The 16,319-nt window shown below is 40.1% G+C and overlaps 1 protein-coding gene across 5 annotated transcripts in view; it reads left to right on the top strand.

Moving 5' to 3' along the window:
* Nucleotides 1-16,319, top strand: part of RAPH1 (Ras association (RalGDS/AF-6) and pleckstrin homology domains 1) — an 80,405-nt gene that overhangs the window by 33,994 nt on the left and 30,092 nt on the right. For 3 of the 5 annotated variants that reach the window (XM_081196233.1, XM_081196232.1, XM_081196236.1), the window contains exons 2-5: nucleotides 1,907-2,026; nucleotides 4,522-4,627; nucleotides 6,020-6,546; nucleotides 13,236-13,316. In XM_081196233.1, coding sequence (XP_081052359.1) covers nucleotides 1,907-2,026; nucleotides 4,522-4,627; nucleotides 6,020-6,546; nucleotides 13,236-13,316 — 834 coding nt within the window. The remainder of the gene's footprint in view (nucleotides 1-1,906; nucleotides 2,027-4,521; nucleotides 4,628-6,019; nucleotides 6,547-13,235; nucleotides 13,317-16,319) is intronic. The other 2 variants (XM_081196235.1, XM_081196234.1) reach the window with 1 other exon arrangement.

Genomic DNA, 16,319 nt, shown 5'->3' with positions numbered 1-16,319 from the left:
AGATGGAAGCAATTTGAGCAGTGTGGACCACATGCTTGCTTGTTCCCAGCAAGGCATAGTTTATTTCACTCTTACAGTTATATGTGAACAAGGCCATGGTCGCCCAAATGGCCGTGTTTTTCCTTTTTAGTGCTCTATCAAGTCTGCTGTCATTTGTGTTGCAGTGTGTGTGTGTCTTGTAGTCCTTTTCTCTTGAGTTCTCGCCATATTAACATGGTCAGTGTTTCTAGGATATGTGTATATCTAGCTTATCAGCCAACTTTTTATTCTACTCTGTGTCATATGATAAAATAACTGTCCTTCCTGTTGGATAGTCACCATAATTCAGTTAAAATCTTTATTGAAAGCAGATGGTAAATAAATAAATAAAATATTCAGTTATAGCTGGTTCTGTTGTGCCTTTATTTTGTGTAGAGATCATAGAGGATATATGACTCAAGGAGTCTGGACAGTTTCTAATATTTAAACTCTGTGACAGGATGTCTTCCAGGCATTCTCTGTGGCCTATATAAGCAGGATTTCTATGAGCAGAAGTATATTCTGCTATTTAGGAGAGTGCATTTCTTATTGAGTGATATTGCACAACTTGTGGTCAGCTTGAATTCCCTGGACTTTTCCAGTGCAAAAATGGTTGCTGGCACTGACTCACAAGAAATGTCAGCTAAATGCATGCTGAGGATCTTAATGGTTGTTTTTTTTTTTTTTTTTTTTTTTTTTGCCTATTATGAAAGAGTGATTTTGAAACAAGGACTTCCTAATCCTCCAGTAGAAAGCTATTGCATCTTTCTCCTGAAAAGAGGACAAAGTGTGGTCCTATTATAACGAACTCTGTTGGAAAGCTACCATTATGCCATTTGCTTCAAAGTCAAATAGAGGAACCTTTTTACACTTTTTTTTTTTAAAAAAACCAAACACTTTGTGATGGAAAGCTTTGCTATCGGCTGTCTTCTCTACCTGGGTCAGTGCATTTGGTTGATTCTTGATAGACAGGATATTACCACTGTGCTGTTTGGCTGCTAAAGGGTTTATTCTCAACATCAGTGTGCTTTTCTCAGAATACTGTTTGATATTTTATATGAAAACAAAACTATTTGCACTCTAAAGCAATGGCCAGTGTTTTAATCAATTTTTTGTTGCACAAGATCTTGTGATGAGATGAGCAGGATTATTTGTAGGAGAGCAGAGTTTATAAGGGAGGCAGCATAATACAGTAATCTCTTCATACATGGGTTACATCAATGAAACAATTTAAATTTCTAAACCCTTGAGCAGTAATTTTAAAAAACCCAAAAAATTGTAGCCATATTTTCAACTGAGCAAGAACTGAAGAGACAGCAAGATTGGCAGGCATACTGGGTTCATTCAAAATCACATTTGTGATCCTCCAAACATAATTCAAAGAGACTTAACAGTGACCTTGAGTGACTTGATTCTGGTTTGGAGACATCACTCAAACCACAGTTTGGTGGTTCAGATGTCATGACAAACTGGTTTGATGAAACCAGGAAGACGTCTGTTTAGGGACATGAGAGGAAATAAGTGCTTTAGTTTGTGATCGTTTGAATATATCCAAAGCATTAGGCTGTGACGCAAAAGCCCCCTTTCTGGAATTAAGTTAGTATGTGCTGAATTTTCAAAGTGAACTGCTTCTCTTTGTTACTTGGGTGTAGCAAACAGGGGGGAGGTTCTATTTTTTATGGAAAGAAAATGTTTCGCAATAACAGTTGTGGATTTTTTTTTACCAGTTTTTAGTGACCCTCTAATATTTTTAACATAACTGATCATTGTGGTTATCCACTTATAAAGAAACATTAGGAAGGTTGTTGAGCATAAGTGTGTTCTGAAATAACGTCATATAATCTTCAAAACGTTCACCTTTAAAATGCTGCTTATTTGTCTTTTTTAGATGGAACAGCTATCAGATGAAGAACTTGATCATGGCGCGGAAGAAGATAGCGATAAAGAAGATCAGGATCTGGACAAGATGTTTGGGGCTTGGCTTGGGGAGTTAGACAAACTCACACAGGTTAAAGTCACTTTATAACACTCTCCTCATTCCACAGTGAAGGAGATCAGCATTTATAAAGTAGCATTTGTAATGTGATAATAGTTCCTCGCTGACAGGTAGCAGAGCTGTCTATTGACCTGTCAGATGCACAGCCACTTTTTGCTGTACAATGCAATAATATTACTGTGGTCTAAACCACTGAGCCTCTTGGGCTTGCTGATCAGAAGGTTGGCAGTTCAAATCCATGCAACAGGGTGAGCTCCTGTTGCTCTGTCCCAGCTCCTGCGAACCTAGGAGTTCAAAAGCACACTAGTGCAAGTAGATAAATAGGTACCGCTGTGGTGGGAAGGTTAACGGCGTTTCCATGCACTTTGGTTTCTGTCACGGTGTTCCGTTGTACCAGAAGCAGTTTAGTCATGCTGGCTACATGACCCGGAAAGCTGTCTGCGGACAAATGCCGGCTCTCACAGCCTGAAAGCGAGGTGACCCATAGTCACCTTTGACTGGACTTAACTGTCCAGGGGTCCTTTACCTTTACCTTATTGCCATATGACTAAGGACTTGATGCAGAAGATGGTAGGATTATGTGTTTGAAAAGTTTAAATTTGTTTAGGAAATCTGTGATATTAGAACTTAACAAAGTTCCTTCCTTGCTTCTGATAAATAGCAGAAAATGAGGAGCATACAAAAAGACAACTAAAATAATGCTTAAAACTAAAATTAAGTTGTTGGGGTTTTTTTAATTGGAATTTATGCACAGAAACACTAATCAGCCTGACTAGTGTTGTTATTTTGCTGAGTTGGTAGTGCAGAGATTTTGTTTTCCTCCATCGTCCATGCCATCTAAAATCGGAATGTCTGCAATTGCTGTATGTAATGATAGCTTTAGCAGAACCCAAGATTTGTAAGCATGCAAACATGCTTATAATTTTACAAGTGCATCATTAGTTTTGGGCCACTATCGTACATCGAATGTCTATATTCCATGTCCATGCAACTTATTATTATTTATTGGATTTAATACCCAGTCGTCCCCCTAAGGTCCCACAGTGGGTCACAGCAATGTAAAATACAACTTTAAAACTAGTTTGGTTACAGTCACAAGAATAGGGTGGGTCCTGAAAATATACACTTCATGTGTCAAATGCCAGGGTAAAGAGTTGAGCAACAAAAACTGTACAGTGTAGGTGTCGTGTGCACCTTGGTGGGTAGGGAATGCCACAATGTAGGGCTGACACAGAGAATGCCCTGTCCCAAGTCACCAACACCTCAAGCTTCATAGGGCAGTGGAACTATCAAGGGGGTGCCCCCTGCTGATCTTAAGCAGAGGTGGTCTCTCAGATATTTGAGGACTAAGTTTGCTATAGTTTTAAACATTAGTTTAAACCTTCACTTACCGTATTTTTCGCCCTATAAGACGCACTTTTCCCCCTCCAAAAATGAAGGGGAAATGTGGGTGCGTCTTATGGGGCGAATGCAGGCTTTCACTGAAGCCTGGAGAGCGAGAGGGGTTGGTGCGCACCGACCCCTCTCGCTCTCAAGGCTTCAGGAGAGCCCCAGTGCCAGCCCCACAAGGTCGGGGGACAGAGGGAGGCGGAACGCCGCCATCCCGCTGTCTCCCAAAGTGGTTTGGAGGCTGACGGTGGGGAGAAGAGCACTTCTCCCCGCTGCCTGCCCCACCACTCCGGGGACAGCAGGGAGACGCGCTGCGTCTCCCTGCTGTCCCCGGACCTGATCTCCAGGCGGGTGGCGGGGAGAAGAGCGCTTCTCCCCGCCGCCTGCCCCACCACTCCGGGGACAGCAGGGAGACACAGCGCGTCTCCCTGCTGTCCCCGGACCTGATCGCAAGGCGGGCGGCGGGGAGAAGAGTGCTGGGGGGGAAATAAATTTTTTTTCTGTATTTCCCCCCAAAAAACTTGATGCGTCCTATGGGCCGGTGCGTCCTATGGGGCAAAAAATACGGTATGTCCAGAAACAGACTGGCATCAAATGCACCTGTTTTCAAACTGTTATATGAACACTATACAGGCTAAAATGTCTTACACTGCCACGTAAAACTGAAATAGTTAAGGCACACGAACAGTTGTGTATTTGGCAAGTGCCTGGGGGGGAAATAAATTTTTTTTCTTTATTTCCCCCCAAAAAACTTGATGCGTCCTATGGGCCGGTGCGTCCTATGGGGCAAAAAATACGGTATGTCCAGAAACAGACTGGCATCAAATGCACCTGTTTTCAAACTGTTATATGAACACTATACAGGCTAAAATGTCTTACACTGCCACGTAAAACTGAAATAGTTAAGGCACACGAACAGTTGTGTATTTGGCAAATAGATCTTAGTGCCATCAAATGTTGGTAGCCTTTTTTTTCCTGTTGAACATATGTAAGGGGGGGGAGAAACAAGATTTTAAAATAGCACGGATACAAAAGCAATATATTTGCCCATGTTTGACTATGCTGATTTATGTTTTACAATGTTGTAGCTTATTCTGCCTCCAATTTGTTTTACTTAGAGTCTGGATACAGATAAGCCCATGGAGCCAGTGAAAAGATCCCCTCTTCGCCAGGAGACTAATATTGCCAACTTCTCCTATCGCTTTTCAATGTACAATTTAAATGGTAAGATGCATTATTAAATCATTTTCAGCTGGAGGAGGTGGGGAAATGCTTAAAACTTAGAATTCTTCTAATAATAGAAAACATTGTCTGTATCAGAATGGGACCTGTTTATAAAAGACACTTAAAGTGACTTTTAGTGGGCACAAAATCCATTTGCCCCCCCCCAAGAATCTTACTATTGAATGAAGTGTTGGACTTGGAATGGATGAACTTGTTAAACATTCCAGTAAAGCTGAATGTTGGAAGATTCAGGACAAACAGAAGAAAGGGCTTCCTTACACACCACACAGTTAAACTCTGGAAAAATTGATGGACGCCAAATTGGATGGCTTTGGAAGATGATTAGACAAATTTCTGAAGGAAAAGGCTATCAGTGACTACTAACCATGATGGCTATTTTCTGTCTCCATTGTTGACGGCAATATACCTTTGAATTGCAGATGTGGAAAGTGCTGTATTGCTCAGGTTCTACTTTTGAGCTTTCTATAGGCACCCGATTGTCCACTTTGAGAACAGGATGCCAAACTAGATGGGCCTTGGAATTGATTCAACAGGTTCCTTTTGTTTTCTTAAGAAATGCTGACTCTACGATTCAAACCCTGTTGCAAAATTTATAAAATGCAAATTGTAATGTCACTATAATGAGAGTGACTAGGGCAACAAAATGGTACATAAGCTGAAACCTAGTAAGATGTAAATCTAAATATAATTTTGAATTACACCTGTCATGTACTACTTTTCTCTTACGTTTTAACGATTAAATGCGTTTATTGCAATTTGTGCTGCTTTTAGGCTGTAAATCCTTCCAAGGCAGCTTACAGGAAACATTAAATTATATTTTAAAACCGCAGTAAACAATATAACAGTTTCAATGTAGGGCAAGTTGGTGGTAAAATTGAATGTGTTCTAGGGCACACTCTGTTTAAGGGAGCCAATAGTGAGAGTCAAATACCCTGCTACTTCCCTATGTTTACACTCTAGAACTGAGGTCCTCCAGAGCCTATGCACATGGCCAATAAGGTCAGTGGAAGTTGTCCACAACTTCTGAAGTGCACCATATTGACTATTCCTGCCCTCAAACATGCCCCCAGAACACAGTGCAGAAATCCAGTTTCTATACATACATACATATATATGTCATTTTATTTGTGTGCACCTTTTCATAGTTTAAACCATGCTCAAGGCGGCTTACAACATAAAAAATACATAATTGCAACATAACAAAAGTAAACAATAAAACATAAAAAATAAACAAATAAGTCAATCTGGAAAGGGGAGAAAACTTGAAAATTCCCGCTGTAGGCTGACCAAATAAATTAGATATCAGAACAGTGGAATGTTTAACAGAGTATTGTGATAGAATCTGGATCATATTTCTGTCATTCATTGCAGAAGCCTTGAATCAGGGAGAAACCGTGGATCTTGATGCGCTCATGGCAGACCTTTGTTCCATTGAGCAGGAGCTCAGCAGCATCGGGTCACAGTCTGCAAACAGCATGTCAATGAAACGCTTTGCCACAGAAGGAAAAATGGCTCAGAAACCATCTGGTGGCGGACGACTTGCTGCTAAACACAGTAGTATGAAAGGATTGTCCTCTTCGTCATCTAGCCGGGTGACAAAGCCTTCACATGCTATCTTCTCCCTGGATGACATTACGGCACAATTAGAGAAGGCATCTCTGAGTATGGATGAGGCGGCACAGCAACCTATAATGGAAGATAGCAAGCCTATAGTTGCCACCCAGCATAGGAGGACAGCCTCAGCAGGTACTGTGAGTGATGCTGAAGTCCGTTCTATCAGCAATTCCTCCCGTTCCAGCATCACATCTGCAGCCTCCAGTATGGACTCCTTGGACATTGATAAAGTGACAAGACCTCAAGAACTAGATTTGACTCAACAAGGACAGCCAGTTAGTGAGGTACAGTATGATTCATTCTTCACAGTTACTCAGGCTTTAAAAATGCAACTAATTAGCCTGCCTCGGTGCCTTTTTGTAAAACATGTTTTAATAAACACCACGCACTGGCAAGAATTACTCATTTTAAATATTTCCTAGAGGAAAATGAGTCTTTTTTAAACAGCAATCTTATAGCAGCACTGCAGAGGGAATCAGGAGCGGTGGCAGTTTTGCTCGCGATAGACCATTGGGTGAAGCTGCCATCGCGGTCTTGATCGCTGTATTCTACCTCCAATATCAGAGTAGGATTCTGAATTCCATTTGTTGTTTCACTCATGTCCTGCTTGCAGGCTTCCCAGAAGCACCTGCTTGGCCACTATGGGCTAGACCAAGCAGGCCTTTGGTCTGAACTTGCAGGGCTCTTCTGTTCACAAACCATCACCTGTCTGATGATTCTTGAACTTCAGACAATATAGCATTTTTGCTCCATCTCCTGGGGAAGGACAATCCTCGTAGTTCAGCTCTACTTTACATGAAACATGGCTTGAAGAAAAACCTAAGAGCCATCAATATCATCTGTAATTAAAGGGAAGAACAAGACAATGACTGAGGGGTGAAATGCCATATTTGTTCCTAATCCGTGAGGCTTTGCAATGAAGCAGTAATATAAGTAAGGATAAAAACCATCGAGAGGAAATGGCTGAATAAAACATCATTCATACCTGCCTAGAACATTCAGTCTCGTGCTTGGTGAGATGGCAGTCATATCTGATCCTTAACATTCTCAGTTAATAGTTTGCAAATGAATTTTGAAGTCTTCCATGTGGTCTTTGACATGACAATTCTATGTAATTACGATAGATAAAAGTAATTGACTGAGGGCATTTGCCTAAGGATCAGTCCATTTGAAGATGTAGATACAGGCTAAAAAGAAAAGTATGTATGTTCCAGAATTAGTCTGAAATAAATACAGAAAACCACATTCCGTTAAATTCAGTAGCAGAACATGTTAACTTATCAACACAGTTGAATTTCTCCATGTAACTTTATATAAAGTATTTTTACTTACTCAGAATCTGTCTTGCACTCTTAGATTAGTGATAATGGTCAAGCACTTCAGTTTAGAAGTCTGTAGGGGCAGTGACTTTTGGAGTGGGGGAAAGCTGCTCCTGAGTACAAAAATTTGAAATTACTCTTTTTCTTTCTCCAGTAACTTGTGGAAATAAAGTAATATGAGAATGTCTTCCATAAGAACCATTTCCAGAGGGATAGCCATGCCTCTGTATGCATGCAGAAACAACATGGTCTAATAGCAAGACCACAAATATGACATGAGGCTCCATGTACTAGAGTCCTCTTCATCAGGTGCTGAACTCTAGTTCTTGTCCACAAATAATTATGCCATAATATGTTTGTTAGTCTTTCCATAAGAATCTGCTATTTTATTTCTATCATATATATTCAGTCTTCTTTAAATGACTCCGAGTCATGATGTTAGCCCAGTTTGTTTCTGAGTTTGTCATGGACTGTTGGGAACATACAGCTTACTGAGACTGTTTTGGCAATTTGCTTCGGTAGAACGCATTTTGAAAATGTTGCTGTTTCGCATTAGATGAAAAGCTGTGTATACCAGGCCATCCCCTGCTCAAAGCACGGGGATCTACTTCAGCATATCTTCCATTCAGTACTGTCTTCTTCAATATTGGTGCTTTACGGAGTTCCATACAACATCATGTATGAGGAAAATCTTGTTAAGGGCACTTCAGGACAGGGTTGAGAACCTTCAACTCTTATCAGTGTAGGCCAGCATAGGCAGTGGTCATGGATGATGGGAATGATGACACCACCACCGCCACCCAGATTATTTTGGGGCTATAGCTTCCACACTCACTGCTCCAGGAAGACTAGTCAAGAGATTGCTTGTAGCTTCTCAGAACAAATGCTTGATATGTAGAAGGTCTAGATTTGACCCCATCCTCTCCGGGTAGAGCTGAGAAAGACTGCACCCTGAAATTTTGGATATCCATAGCCATCATAAGTACAGTGGTACCTCGCAAGACGAATGCCTCGCAAGACAAAAAACTCGCTAGATGAAAGGGTTTTTGGTTTTTTGAGTTGCTTCACAAGACGATTTTCCCCATGGGCTTGCTTCGCAAGACGGAAACGTCTTGCAAGTTTGTTTCCTTTCTCTTAACACCGTTAATACAGTTGCGACTTGACTTCGAGGAGCAACTCATAGAACGTGGTGTGGTAGCCTTTTTTGAGGTTTTTAAAGACTTTGGTGATTTTTGAAGCTTTTCCAAAACTTCCCCGACACCGTGCTTCACAAGACGAAAAAAATCGCAAGACGACAAAACTCGCGGAACGAATTAATTTCGTCTTGCGAGGCACCACTGTAGATCATAGTGAAGTAGATGAATCAGTCTAACTTATATCCTGTGATAGAAAAGGCCCCAGGTGAATTTATTTCATAATTTTGGCTGAGAGAAATACATTATCCTCCATCAAGAACAAAGGTCCCCTGTTTTGCAGGCCTATTTTGCTCTCCTCTGCTATTCCCTTTTGTTCTTCCTTTGACTCAGAATTCCTCTTGGCTGTTTCCACTTCGTATCACGTGATGCAAAGCTCTATTTTATTCCCACCACTGCAAGGTCCCATTAATTTTTAATTGGTAGAGTTCTCCTGTGCCAAAATCCATGCATGCTGCTGGAAATTAGTCTATGCAGATCTGCTTACTTTGCATATTTACTCAATTTGCATGCTGCATTTTGAATCAGATGTTTGAGATTTTGCAGAATTTTTTACTTTTGAGCATGTTGTAGTATGACATCTATTTGTGGAATAGAGATCAGTAGGCAAGGAAGCATAGATAGAGATAATGTCCTGTCCTTTTTGATGATACATTTGAAAGATTAAGGCAGGGTCAAGCAATTTTCAGGGATTCAAATTCCATTTTAATCAGCAGTGTTGCAAAAAGACAAGCAGTCTTGTCTATGGAGAGATCTTCCCTTTTCTATGTTGCTATCAGTGGTCTCCAAAAGGCTGGTTTCCAAAAGGTGTTTCAACCACAGTTGTTAGTTAAAAGTCCTATAGGCACAGGATAAAGTCTGCTTCACAGCATGGTGGTAATTGGCTTGAGAGGAGGCAGTATTCTACATCTCAAAATACTACATTTTGAATATGCGCAAAGTTTTGAAACTGTGTCTTCATTATTGTTGCTTAGCATCAGCAGTGATTTATTTATTTTGTTAATTTATAATAAACTAGCGGAGAGGAATTTTGATCAGTAACGATCTTGAAATATTAGTTTGGCTCACAGCTTTGTTGGCAGCATAAATATCAGCAGTTTAGCATCTGTTATTTTTGGAACAAAAAGAAAAGAAAAGCTTCACTCTTCTATTGGAACAACTCCAGTGGAAATATTCAAAGTAGCATACCAGTTTGCAATGAGAGTCTTTATATATGCACTACAAATTTCAAATGAAGGAAGTGTTCATCCTAAATGTGTTGTACAGAAGTTCCGTCTCAACATTCCTTTCACATAATATGCTACAGCTATAAGATTACTGGAGGAACTCTGATATGGTGGGAAATTGATTTGAATTTCCCTTCCTACTCTCAAGAACAATACAATTTATTTAAAATGTGTGATTTTGTTCATATGTAGATTATGTTTCCCAGATTAAATATGGCTTCCACTACCATTTAAAAAAATGGTTTATGAAGGATGTTGAAGGCAGATGTGATCCATTGGTTCCTTTCCCTTTGGGAGTTGGCTCCTGATTTGCTGCTATTTTTAAAAAGTCAAAAACAGTGGTGAGGAAAACTAAAAGGGAGACGTTTTATATAAGGCCTACCATGCCTCTTGTATTAGTATGTTGGCCCTTATTTGCAGTTGAGTAGTCAATAGTATCTGGTTTCTTTTTGTTAAATTCTCTTCCACAGCAGGACACTAGGGCAGACACTAGGGGTGAAACATCAGAGCCTTCAAAAAAATAGCAAATTGCTATTTCATATTCTCCATTATTTTCCTCCAGTTGACCAACTGCGGGAGGCAGTGGAGGACAGAAGTGCCTGGCGTGCTCTGGTCCATGGGGTCACGAAGAGTCGGACACGACTAAATGACTAAACAACAACAATAATTATTTTCCTCCATCCCCATTTATATATATTGGTTCATAGGCCACAGTCACATACTTAATATGAATAAGCCTCTATGAACCCATTTAAATCCCATGGCTTGCACACTTCCCCCTCATCCCTCTTCCCTTCTGCATGAGCAGAATTTAGTGCTGCTTTCAAAGAATCTCAGTTTAGCTTTGTGAATGAAGCAGGGATCCTGATTTAAAACACAAACAGCACTCGGTTTCTAAACAGGTTAATTCAAGCCATGGGTTATGAAGCTGGCTTATTTAATTAACTATTACCTGTTTGAAACGAATGCCTGGTTTTAGCATTGCATATGAACCTGGCCATAACCTGTGAGAGCAAAAAGGCAGAATGGAATATAGCAATAGTCTGGAAACCACCATGGATGCTGCAGAGATTCCCCACCCCCTTATTTATCTGCTCAGAATCGCTAATTATCAAACTCTCTATAGCTTGACTTGGTAAACAGAATGTGATGGATATTTCTCAGCTGTTCCATAAGTAGTCAGCAGAATAATTTTAAACAAGTGGTAATCCTTGTGGTGACCTCACAACATTGTTGTTGCTTCAGTTTACCTGGACAGGACAGGGTGAAAGTGAGGTTCTGTCAGTATATTCATACCCATTCTGGTAAGATGCAGGGACTTGGTTTTCAGGATGGTGTCTCGGTGGCACCATCCAACCACATCACAGGTACTGCTTTAACCAATTACTTCCACAACATACCTAGAAACTAACAGTTCTTCTCAAAACAGAAATTGCAATTCGAGCATTCTGTGGCCGTCAACTGTAATAAAATATAAATCGCATAAGTGCAAATCTATTTATTATTTTAAAATTTGTGTCCCATATATCTATATAAAGGTAAAGGGATCCCTGACCATTAGGTCCAGTCGTGGCCGACTCTGGAGTTGCGGCGCTCATCTCGCTTTATTGACCTTGGGAGCCGGCATACAGCTTCCGGGTCATGTGGCCAGCATGACTAAGCCGCTTCTGGCGAACCAGAGCAGTGCACGGAAATGCCGTTTACCTTCCCACTGGAGCGGTACCTATTTATCTACTTGCACTTTGTGCTTTCGAACTGCTAGGTTGGCAGGAGCAGGGACCGAGCAACGGGAGCTCACCCTGTTGCGGGGATTCGAACCGCCAACCTTCTGACCGGCAAGTCCTAGGTTCTGTGGTTTAACCCACAGTGCCACCCGCATCCCTTATATATATCTATATAATGGCACCCAAATGAGATAAAAACAATATAAAACAAGCCTTTAAAAGAAAAGTGGTATTTGAAACAAGCTGGTAAAAAGTGGACCACTCCAGCTAAAAAGATTCACCTGCAGCAGCAGGTGGAAAACCTGTCTAAATAAAAAGAGCTTTATCCATCATCAGAAAGTCACCAGAAGGCGATTTTCTGGTGTCAGATAATTTATTTTTATTTAGGCAGGTCTTACTCGGAAAGGAGTTACAAAACTAATGTTTGTGCATTTGGGGTGAGCTATTAATTGTTTGCATTTGCTTTTTCTACAAAGCTAGCAATCTTACAAATAACGGAGCTGACAAATGCATCTAAAAGCTAACATGGCTATAAACAATTTAGAATCTGCTGCAGAAGTAGTGTAACACAGTAAAAACATAGAGAAGCTGTAGGTTAAAATATTTGCAAATTAAGTGATACATTCTGATTTTTGATGATGCATTTCTGTTGTAGCCTAATACCAAACAAATTCTTCAACACAGCATTAGAACCCTATGTTCTTTACACTCAGACCTAAATATTTTAATTGAAATTCCCATGTACAATCCAATGCTATACACATTTACTCAGAAATAAGTCTCACTGGCTGTGAAGGGATTTACTCCCATTTGGTCTGTAGGATTGCCAACATTTTATCTTAAAAATTGAAAGGTGTTGTAAAAGACAACAGCAGCTTACACCAGTGAGATAATAGTTTTCTCCACAATTTGACTACTCTCCTGTTGGTATCAGTCTGTCTCGAGACAATGGAAGCGTTCTCCATTGGAGAGTTACAGTGCCTGCTGTGGCTGTTTTACAGACCAATATGGGAGAGGCGTGTTTTATTGCAGGTGGGTCAGATGAGGGCATCTGATTTCACTGGGACAGGTGCACCGTGGCATTTCTTCCCTCTGTGGTCTTCCCAGCGGTAATTTCTCCTCTGTTCATTGCTGTGGATACACGACCTGACGGTTTCCAGGCAGTGTGTTCATCTGCAAGGGATTCCTACAAGGCACAGTTTCTGTTTCCAGTCTTCATGTCACATTTGCAAATATCTTCATAACACAAAGTTGGTCTGCCAACTAATCTGTCTCCATATAGAATGTAACTGCAGACTTGTTTATTAGTAAAGCTGTGCAGCAGGAGAAAATACATGCTTATTTTCTCTGAAATGGCTAATCTCACAGGGTCTGCAAAGGTGCTCAATGTTCAATGTATTTTAATTCATATTGCCGCTCCTTGCCCCTGTCCTGCATGTTAATAAATAGTTCCTTCCACCGCCCCTTTCTCCTTTGCCCTTCCCCATCCTTTTCCTCTGACATTTTCACAGCATATTGTTTCTGTGGAACATTCCAGCAAGCAAGCCAGACGTCGCATTGACTTTTCTGAAGAAGAGGCTGAATTGGCTCCTGTAAGTTCTTAGTTGGGGTCCTTACCTGTGTGTCTGTGCGTGTTAGTTTCCTCAGTGTACAACGTATGAGAAAATTTGCAATGCTGATTCCATTACAAGTTGCATTTACAAAGCAGCAGTGTGGAAGATGCAACATTCTATATCCATTCTCAGAGTTGCATCATGCTGATTCTTTTTATAAATCTGATAAATGTATGCCCTGCCTCATCAAAATTAAACTTGAAAACGAAAAAGAATAAACATTAAAACATTCAAAATAAATTCACAAATAATAATAATAATAATAATTTTTTATTTATACCTCGCCCTCCCCAGCCAAATAGCGTGAAACCAGCAGGCAACATTAAAACTAAATGAAAATCCTAGACAGCAGCAGGTAAAATATTAAAACTACAGAGGCAGCAGTGAAACAAGCAACTGAACTAAAAGGCCTGGACAAATGAAAACTGGCCCCTAAAACTTCAAAGAGTTAGGTGCTTGAGCGCACACAGGTTTAGAGAGAGCATCCACACCTGAGGTGCTGCTCCTGAAAAAGGAATAATAATAATAATAATAATAATAATAATAATAATAATAATAATAATAATAATAATAATTTAAATTTTTATTTATACCCCGCCCTCCCCAGCCAAGGCCGGGCTCAGGGTGGCTAACAAGCAATAATAAAACGAGTTGAATGAATACAACTTAAAAGCAAGATTAAAATACAACATTAAAATATTGAAACATTAAAATATTAAAATGCAGCCTCATCACAGGAGGAGAAAGGAAAAAGAAAAAAGAAAGGGGGGAGGGAATCAAATTGGCTCCAAGCCAAAGGCCAGGTGGAACAACTCTGTCTTACAGGCCCTGCGGAAAGAAATCAGATCCTGCAGGGCCCTGGTCTCATGAGGCAGAGCGTTCCACCAGGCCGGAGCCAGTGCTGAAAAGGCCCTGGCTCTGGTTGAAGCCAATCTAACTTCCTTAGGGCCCAGGACCACTAGGGTGTTGTTATTTATGGACCTTGAGGCTCTCCATGGGGCATACCGGGGGAGGCGGTCCCGTAGGCTGCTTGGGTCTTCTGGTGCCTGACATCAGTAGATGGGACACTTTGAGGTCTAGATCAGGCTTCCTCAAACTCGGCCCTCTAGATGTTTTTGGCCTACAATTCCCATGATGCCTAGCTAGCAGGGCAATGGTCAGGGATGATGGGAATTGTAGTCTCGAAACATCTGGAGGGCCGAGGTTGAGGAAGCCTGGTCTAGATGGGGAAGTTCATATTGATGTAAGCAGTGCTTGAGAAAATCTATAAACCCCCATAAGGTTTCAGGGTACAGTAACACTAGGACGTCTAATCTCAGTTAAATCAACCACACTGATGGTGTGAATCAGAACTACTGGACTGTTCTGTTTAAAAATCTATAGAAACTTAGTACAATATCTTTGTCTTAGAATCAAAGACATGGGACAAATTTTGACAATAATATCTTAGCCTAATAATTGCCTGAACTTACAAAAAAAAAAATCTTTAAAGCTCTGAGTTATATCCCTATCTGCTCTGTGAGAATGTTTTGTAATGCAGGACTAAATAAAACAATTGTGTCTTCATTAATTATCAGTTGCACAATATTGCCACCTGCTGCCTAGAATAGGTATAAAATTTATTATCTAAATTTACTACCTCTATAAGTGACTAGAATGCCTACACACACACACACACACACACACACACACACACACACTAGTTGCATACTAAGATAGAAAGAGATATATATTTTGGAAAACCTTATTCTCAGCTAGACCAGCGCTTTTTGGATCATCACTCTTGCTGTTGGCTATTATACAATACTTTGATGGTTATATGGTAGTTTTACAGTTGCATGTAGAAGGAACTTCTTCATAGAAAAGAAATGCATGTTCTGTTACAGTATCATTAGAGATACGATAAGAGAATCTCATGGTAGCATAATGTTTTGCATGTCCACTTATGGTTGGGATGGGAAAGCAGGTTGCTAACTGCTGTAGCAAAGTTGTATACCACTTTGAGAATATTTGGGTTGAGGGGTGAGTAATAATCTAAAATGTAATAAATAATTTCAAACTGGATTTGACAATTTCTGAATTACACTTGTAACTGTGAAAACTAGAAACTTGCTTTAAGCTATAAGAAGCTGTTCTGTCTTGTGAGTAGGTATTTGCAATTTTATAGAAAGGCTCCCTCTTATTGTTAAGTATAAGAGGCTCTGTGTTTTTAATCTGAATTCTGTACCTGTGTCCAGCAACATGATGCACCAGCTACACGTACTTAAAATATCATTTGAACCCTTTGACTGAATTTGCTAAGTTCAATAGGCTTTGAGAGTTTTAAAGTTCTTTTTAACATCTCTGTTGTTCTAGTAGTAAGCCTTACCTTTTAAGGTATATTTTGTTTTCTTGTATTAAACAATAATTTGGGTTATTATAATAACACATACTGTATGCGGCTTACATGCCAAAATAGTTTCCAAGTGGTTTACATAAAACCTTGCTTCATAGATTTCCAGGTGTCCATGTATGAATTCCTTTTTGAATGGGGTTCCAGGTCCCCCCAAAAAAGATTATGCAAGAAGACTCTTGTCTCATAGGTGATTATTTTTCTGTGTATTAGAATATCATTCGGCAACATCAACAAAAGGAGAATCCATGTGAAGCAGGGATTCATTGGCCGGGGTGTCCATAGTAAAAAATGCAGCATGGTGGTTGGCTGGCCTTTCCGTGTGCTTTGTAAATGGATAAAATCTATTGTAACAGGATGCTGCTTCTGATAGCACGTTGGCAGTCCACACTGTTTGTTTGTTTGTTTGTTTGTTTGTTTGTTTGTTTAATCAATCAATCAATCAATCAATCAATCAATCTGTTAGTTGCTTTATCTTGCCCAAAGTAACCTGAAGCAACATTCAACCAAGCAACCAATACTATAGCATTTGTCTAAAATAATGTGCTCTTCGGGGTAGCAATTTCTAATGAGAATATTTAATTTCAGCA

Source organism: Podarcis bocagei (genome assembly GCF_964188305.1).
Source record: "Podarcis bocagei genome assembly, chromosome: 1".
In the NCBI taxonomy this organism is placed as follows: domain Eukaryota; kingdom Metazoa; phylum Chordata; class Lepidosauria; order Squamata; family Lacertidae; genus Podarcis; species Podarcis bocagei.
This window is presented reverse-complemented; position numbering and strand designations above follow the sequence as displayed.